Here is a 7,317-nt window from a genome sequence, read left to right as displayed (position 1 = left end):
CATTGGTCATGCAAAGTATGATATATTGCTGGGTTTTTTTTTTTGAAAAATGACATTCTATTATGATTCATACGAAAATTACATAAAATAGGGACCAGGAGTCCGTCTATGCTTTACATCATATGGAGCCCAGGCATAGAGCCAAAACAACAAGGTTCCTTGAGCCATTCCATTATCACCCCGGCATTCCAATTATAACCTTTGAAACTGCCACTAACCAAAAAGGTCAATCCGCCCCTATCCAAAGAATTTAGAGAACCTTGCAAATCTCTGATAGATACTTATCAAAAAAACTTGCATTCTTCCAATGAAGATTTTGAATAAACTCCCCTTTAAGATGAGCATTTTTGTAGATCCACTCAACCTCGGATGCAAAGGCCTCCTCATACGACGCAATGGCCGAGAGCTCCTCGTCATTCGATTCTTTTTCTTCAAATGCCCTTTTCCGGATTATCAGAACCTCCACTTTTTGAATCCCCACCGCCTTATCTGCGCCTCAAGTTCTTTTCCTCCATTAGGGATTTGGTGAACAAGGGGTGCTTAAGCATTGGCGAATGGGTCTTTAACATTATAGGTCCCGGTTATGCTAATGAAAGCTTCCGGCCTCCTATTAGCTGCCTCTTTGAAGAGCTTCCATTGCTTCTTCAGGAAGTCCCTAATATATTGCTGGGTTTGAAGGCTAAATAGGACGAAATGCACCTCTTCAAGTATGTAATATTAAACACAGGAATTGGAATAGGATATGGATTCTAGCTGTGATTCTGAGGGTTTTTTTTTTGGGAAGACAATAGTGCACAGGTTGCAGACCAAAAATCTCTCCCAATTTATGGAGATTTCTCTGCCAATTTTTTGAACTTCTGAACCGTTCATATATCCTATAGTATCAGCGGTCAGGATCAGCCCCCACCCCGCCCCCCCCCCCCCCCCCCCCCCCACCACCCCCCCCAAACTTTTTTAGTACTTGGGAAAATGATATCCACTCCCTTTGATGATAACAGTTACAAAGTTCGGATTTGTGAATAAATCGGTAAAGCAAATGCTTGGAAAGATCTAAAAATGTTTCACACGAGCTTGGGAAAAATAAGAGTAATGAGGGAATGAAGGGCGCCCTTGCAAAAATCAGCTCCACCGGGGGGGGGGGGGCGCTTATTGGTTGATTTCTACAAAGTCAACACGGTTTCCACTTTTTTTGCGCCATCCACTTTTTACGGCACCACACTTTACAGAAATTAACCAATAGGGGCGCCCTTGAAGCTATTTTTGCAAGGGCGCCCTTCATTCTATCATTTCTCTGAAAATAAAACGATATTGGTTTTTGCAGTTTACTACAGTTGCGGCTCTAATAATTAATAGGGATTTGCTAGCGTCCATTGCAGAAGGCATTTCGTGGATGGCCTGTTTCATGTGAGAGCAGCCACACATGCTCACTTTTCGGCAGATTTTGTCTTCATTCACGAGGTGGCTACTCTGACATGCAACAGGCCATCCGTGAAATGCTTTCTGTGATGGACGCTAGCAAATCCCTAATTAATATATTTAGGTTAGATAGAATTAAAAATGAAGACATCCGTAAAAAGGTGGAGGAGGCACCAATTGAAGAGAAGATGAGAGAACACCGCTTAAGATGGTTTGGGCACATCTAACATAGGCTTTAGATGCTCTAGTGAGAAGAAGTGACTCGTGCCAAGTTGATGGAGTAAAAAGAGGAAGGGGTTGACCAAAAACAACTTGGGTAGAAACAGTGAGGAAAGACTTGATAGCTAGGAACATAACAGAGAACATGACCTTGGATAGGAGAGAATGGAAGAAAATGATCCATGTAGACGAACCCAACTAGTGTCAAGATTAGACTTAGTTAATTTGAGCCGGGTAGACTCTTTCACCTTCTTCATGAAAAATTTCTAAAGGATTTATTAGCCGACCCCAACTAGTTTGGGACAAAGGCTTAGTTGAGTTGAGTTGAATGATGGTGTTTTATATAAGATATTAGTGTATTAATTATCATATAGTTGTTGACCCTTAGCCATGTACTTCCTTCGTCCAACTCTTTGTCCTTGTCCTTCTTACATTTTTGGTGCACCAGGCTCATACATGTCTGTTTGGCTTGAAGAAAATCTAGTGACTTCCTACTGCTACTGATAGATGGGAGTTTACCTGCCAGCTTCTGCTAATGGTATTCTTGCCACTATCACCCGAGAACCATGGTTGATGAAACTGTATGCGAACAACGCCTACAACAGTGTCTCCACCTGGCATAAATGGCCTCAGAGAAAAAAAAAAAAGCATGGCCAGAGAAATGTGGTTCCCCAAGGCCCCAACTATAGTTAATAAACTGATACAACAATTCACATATATTCTGTAACGGTTTTCCGGTCACCGGAAAACCACACTTCTCCACCCGAACCCTCCCTAAATGTTGGTTTCACACAACCACCAGTGGAAACATTTGTGATGATAGCATTGCTTTGAAAATCTAACCCTTAGAAAAGGCTATTTTAGGAATTTAAACTATCCTCTTTATTTCCAAAATAGAACTCCGTTTTGAAAGTTTGGAAGTGCTTTCCTTTTTATTGCTTAACCATCCGATGGATGCTATTACATTTCCGAAAAAGAAAAAAAAAAACTCTCAACAACCAATTAAAATGTGCAAGGCAAGCGAGTTCACCCCAATATTAAAACATGGTCAGACATATATCAATGAGTGCTGGATGGAGACCGAAAGTGGAACCAAGAGCATAACCTAACAAATTCCCACATGCCACATGGCATGGAAGGGTAGTTTTGCCATTTTCATGGAGAAAAAAGCTAAAAATCAAGGGAAAGATTTCCAAAGTGTTAGAAGCTATTTGTTCGGTTCCACTCTAGGTCCCAAAATCTGTGACCATATCATTATTCGATCTGTATCAATAGTATTGGATTTGCTAGCGTCCATCCCAGAAGGGATGGCCTGTTGCATGTGGAAGCAGCCACCTTGTCAATGAAGACAGAATCTGCTGAAAAGTGAGCCTAGGTGGCTGCTCTCACGCGCAACAGGCCATCCGCGAAATGCCTTCTATGATGGACACTAGCAAATCCCCAATAGTATATATGGATAGATATCCCCCTTCTTATGTTTCTACTTCTAGGTTCCAACCAGCATCATTAATAATAATATAACTGAACAATTGTGGCAAAGAAAAGTTTGAATCATAAGGAGAGGAAGAGGAAGAAATTGGAACAAAAATATAATTTGATTTGTCGATCCTAAAAAAAAAAGAAATAAGAAAAGTTTTATAGTTTTGTGACGAATGGGAAATTCATGAAAAATTGCAATCCCCACCACGTAATAGTGCACCTATACGTCTTCATCAATTTTATTTTTTAACTAAAAGATCAAGAGGTAACTATCGAGACTTTGGACTATCCGGACACATATTTCGCGAAAGGTTCACGCGTGTTGTCGTGACAAGAAGATCAAGTTGGTAGGATCAAAATATCCCTTCTTGATTTCTATGATCATGGAAGAGTCCCTTTTACCACCCTGTATTCCAGTTCTTCAACGTGTGGTGGAGCAGTTTGGTAGCTTGCAAGGCCTGTAATCATGGGTATCAACCGTAAACGATGCACAGCGGGTAAGCCCTGGGGAGTCGAACTATCGTCAGTGGGTGGGGAGCAAACCCACTACGCCAGCCAACGTGCCAACCCCGTACATGTTTATATAATGTAAATTTGTGCTAATATAACTAAACAAAGTTCACCACAAAAGGAAGATAAGGATGGTATGCGAGTTCAGTTTTACTTTTTAATTTCTCCCTAGATTTGCAAATAAGGCACTTTCCCTGCTTAAAGTTCTCTTCATTTTATTATGATTCCAAGGAATAAAACACTAGAGATAAATTATTTGCATTGAAGAAGAAATAAATACTGACTTTGTAGTCAACTAATCTGATAGATGCAAGGGCCCTCTTTATGCAAGGGTCAGAGAAGGGCCCTTAATAGATCCACATCATGTTTAAAGTCGGTTGAGAGACTGAATTCGGTTGCACGTAATGACATGGATCTATTCAAGGTCCCTTCTTTAGCCCTTGCATTAAGAGGGCCCTTGTCTATCATTCCTCAGTCAAATTTTACAACACTCATATTTTACATACATCTCTGAAAGAACTAGACTTTTTCTGAAAATAGAATCTCTCTCTCTCTCTCTCTCTCTCTCTCTCTCTCTCTCACACACACACACACACACACACACACACACACACCCCACACACAAGTAGAGTACCCTATAGTTTACATCCCAAGTTCTCAACTCCACAGATTTGTCTATCCATGAATAGGTTTTCTCTGCAAAGAAAAGAAAGAATTAAGAATTAAGTAGCCATGGCTCAATGTCTAAAGCGCCTAACTCACAATTGCCAAATTCGTATAGATTCAATTCCTGGTGGATGCATGCCAGTGACATGAAATGGGATCTTACATTATGAGTGTCTGGAATCTTGAATCGATGACCACCTGTGAAAAATGTTTTAATGGTGAAGGATATTGTAACTAAATTTGGATTTTAGCATTCTAAAAAAATCTTTCAAGGAAGAAAATTGGTGTATACCGGCGAGGCCTGGTGGAATGGAGGAATGTGTCTCGGGCCCTCTATAGTCGATCTCGTACGTCTCCTCCGAGCTCAAATTCACCATTTCAGTAGTTCCTGTCACAAACCCATCTACTAAGTCCTCTTTGGATACCTCTAAAAATTATTTGCATATAATCTTATATGCATATGGTCTTAAAGTTTAATACGTGCAAAATTGGTTTTACAAGTGATGATTTATGGGCTCTAAAGAAAACTTCATCTCCCATTTGCAGATAAGATGATCTTAAAATATTCATAAATGCAAATAAAAAAGGGGGTTGAGTCTCTAGATCAAATGTGTGTGTGTGTGTGTGTGTGTGTGTGTGTGTGAGAGAGAGAGAGAGAGAGAGAGAGAGAGAGAGAGAGAGAGATGAGGAGAGATGGTGATAAGTGGGTGATAAATAGGAAATATAAAGGTCTACTTTGAGTAGAGTTTATCTTTTCCCTGTTTTTCAGCCTTTTCTCGCCCTCTCCCCACTCATGCCCCTCACAATTCTATCCCTCTCTCCCACCCTCCTTGTTCCTCTCACACCTCTTGAGTGAACTAATATTCCATGGAAAAAACCATGGTTTATTTGCATTCAAGCTCGTGAGAAACAAAGCCATTAAAATATGAGTCACATTTTAAGTTGAAGAAAAATGTACACAGTTCTACTAGAGTGAGTGAAAATCCTTGGCAGAGAAGATAAATGCAAAATGCAATGGATGCAATGAGAATGATCAATGCAAAGGATGAAGGCAAGGAGAGATGTATAGGCCTGAAAGAGTTAGACAACCCTCCTCAATTTTGAAGGATCATCAGAGAGAGAGTGTGTGTATGTGTGTGTCTGTGAAGAAGAAGAAGAGTGCAAGGTTTGAGATGTTCGAACCACGGGACGATAAAGCTGGCCGGGTTAGAATAAGGAGCAAAACCGCCATGACAACGGGGACGCCATGTCTAAGCTCCATGATCCTCATAGCCTAATTAGCAGTGTTCTTATCTTTCTTCTCCTTCTCCTTCTCCTTCTCCTTCTCCTTGTAGATCAAACTGATAAATTCATGGGATGGGTGAGGCTAAAGATGAAATGGGAGATTGAGATTGTCACCATCCAAACAGCAAGAGGTTTAGAGGAAGAGATGGCGACATAGGAGGTTGGGTTGGTTGGTTATTCAATGGCTTACCACAGTACAACTAAGCAATGGGATTGGATTCATTTTTCCGAGGGACAACCCCATGTGTTTGTATTCATTGAAAGTGAGGACTCTCTTTCTCTCTCATATGTTTCATTTATTGATTTCATTTTAGTAAGAATGAGCTAAGAGTAATTTGATCCCTTTGTGATCTCCTTAAAAAAATATTTAAATCTATTGAATTAAATTTGCCAAAAGCTGAGGTCCCAAAAAATAAATTAGCTATTTGTTACTTATCCATCTTTCACCATTTTTTATTGAGAAGAGTAGCTCTACAAGACCATTTTATTTTTCTAGTAGCCCATGTGTGTCAACCAGGATATTTTTTTCATGAAAGTAAAATTTGTTTTAAGCCCATTTTACGTCGAATGAAACAGAGCCTTAAGAAAAGAACTTATGACTTCTACCTGAAAATGAGGGCAACTGAAACTCTAGATACGAAAGGGAATCATACTTACCCAAAGAAAAAAAAAAAAAAAAAAAACCTAGAATAACACCCATATTTCATAAGAAATAGCCAAAATACACATATTATCTCGTAAAAATACTGAAATACCCCTAGCACATCAAAAATAACCAAAATACCGTTCTCATATAACTATATCAAAATACCCGTAACTCTTAAAAGGGATTTGCTAGGGACCATCACAGAAGGCATTTCTCGAAACGGCTGTTGCATGAGAAAACAGCCACCTCAGGTGAATTAAGGTTCATTTGGATACCTCATATTTTGTATTTGGATTTGGAATTGAGTTTTGAATACAAAATGAATAGATCCGGCGGCTCATGTTGAGGGAGACAGAGAGGGAAGGGGGTACTTCCTACTGGAGGGGAGAAGTTGAGGAGCAAAGAGGGTGAAGGAAACTGCGGATTTCCAATTACTTATTTCCACAGCATATTTGGAAATATGATCTTATTCACTGTCAGTCGCTGATTTGGAAATCCAAGGATTTGATCCGGATCCAAATCACAACACAAAATAGGCTGTAAATGTGAGAAATCAAAATCAAAATCTTCTCGGCATCCAAACGGGCCCTAAATGAATATGCCAAATCTGAGCCTATGTGGCTGCTCTCTTATGCAACAGCCGGTCCGAGAAAGGCCTTCTGCGATGGTCCCTAGCAAATCCCCTCATAAAAGACCAAAACCCTAAGTTTATATGATATTACCAAAATACCACTATCTTGTAGACAATAACCAAAATACCCTCATCCTTCATTCGCACATGCCTGGTGAGGTTTAGATTTTTTTGGTTTTTTTCTATAAGATGGTGCTTTGGTAATTTTCTATGAGATGAGTGCATTTTGAATATTTTCCTTGATATAAGGGTATTTTGGTCAATTTTAATGAGGTAGGATCATTCAAAATTATGGGTGAGTGACGTAAATCCAATGGGGCAGGGGCACTTGTCAGTTGTCACGCTCTTAACTTTTCCGTAAACACTCCCTGCTATGGCATTGGATGCGTGGCTCCTTGAAAGTACACCATGGGGTCCTGTGTTACTTGTGTTGTAAGGTGCACCATGCGTAGGTTAGTATTTGGGG

The 7,317-nt window shown here is 40.0% G+C and overlaps 1 protein-coding gene across 1 annotated transcript; it reads right to left on the bottom strand.

Annotated features, from left to right (window-relative positions):
• Positions 1 to 3,866: 3,866 nt before the first annotated feature.
• On the bottom strand, positions 3,867 to 5,770 carry LOC143878657 (uncharacterized). The gene is made up of 4 exons (XM_077380915.1): positions 5,473 to 5,770; positions 4,583 to 4,678; positions 4,454 to 4,488; positions 3,867 to 4,320 (listed from the first exon to the last, which is right to left on the bottom strand). Exons 1-4 carry the CDS (start codon positions 5,558 to 5,560, stop codon positions 4,300 to 4,302), a joined length of 240 nt encoding a protein of 79 aa, XP_077237030.1. The 5' UTR covers positions 5,561 to 5,770; the 3' UTR covers positions 3,867 to 4,299.
• Positions 5,771 to 7,317: the final 1,547 nt, after the last annotated feature.

The sequence above is a fragment of the Tasmannia lanceolata genome, unplaced genomic scaffold (genome assembly GCF_043159265.1).
Source record: "Tasmannia lanceolata isolate RefF3 unplaced genomic scaffold, GAP_Taslan_0.1 ptg000006l, whole genome shotgun sequence".
NCBI classification, from domain to species: Eukaryota; Viridiplantae; Streptophyta; class Magnoliopsida; order Canellales; family Winteraceae; genus Tasmannia; species Tasmannia lanceolata.
Note: the sequence above shows the minus strand (reverse complement) of the source record. Positions and strands in the feature narration are given on the sequence as shown.

Bases quoted from the DNA above. Each gene is read 5' to 3' on its own strand.
- LOC143878657 (XM_077380915.1), bottom strand. From the start codon at position 5,560: ATGAGGATCATGGAGCTTAGACATGGCGTCCCCGTTGTCATGGCGGTT. The intron at 4,489-4,582 runs GTATACACCAAT...CATTTTTCACAG, and splicing joins CATTCCACCAGGCCTCGCCG to GTGGTCATCGATTCAAGATT. The intron at 4,321-4,453 runs GTAAGATCCCAT...TTTTCTTTGCAG, and splicing joins AGATTCCAGACACTCATAAT to AGAAAACCTATTCATGGATA.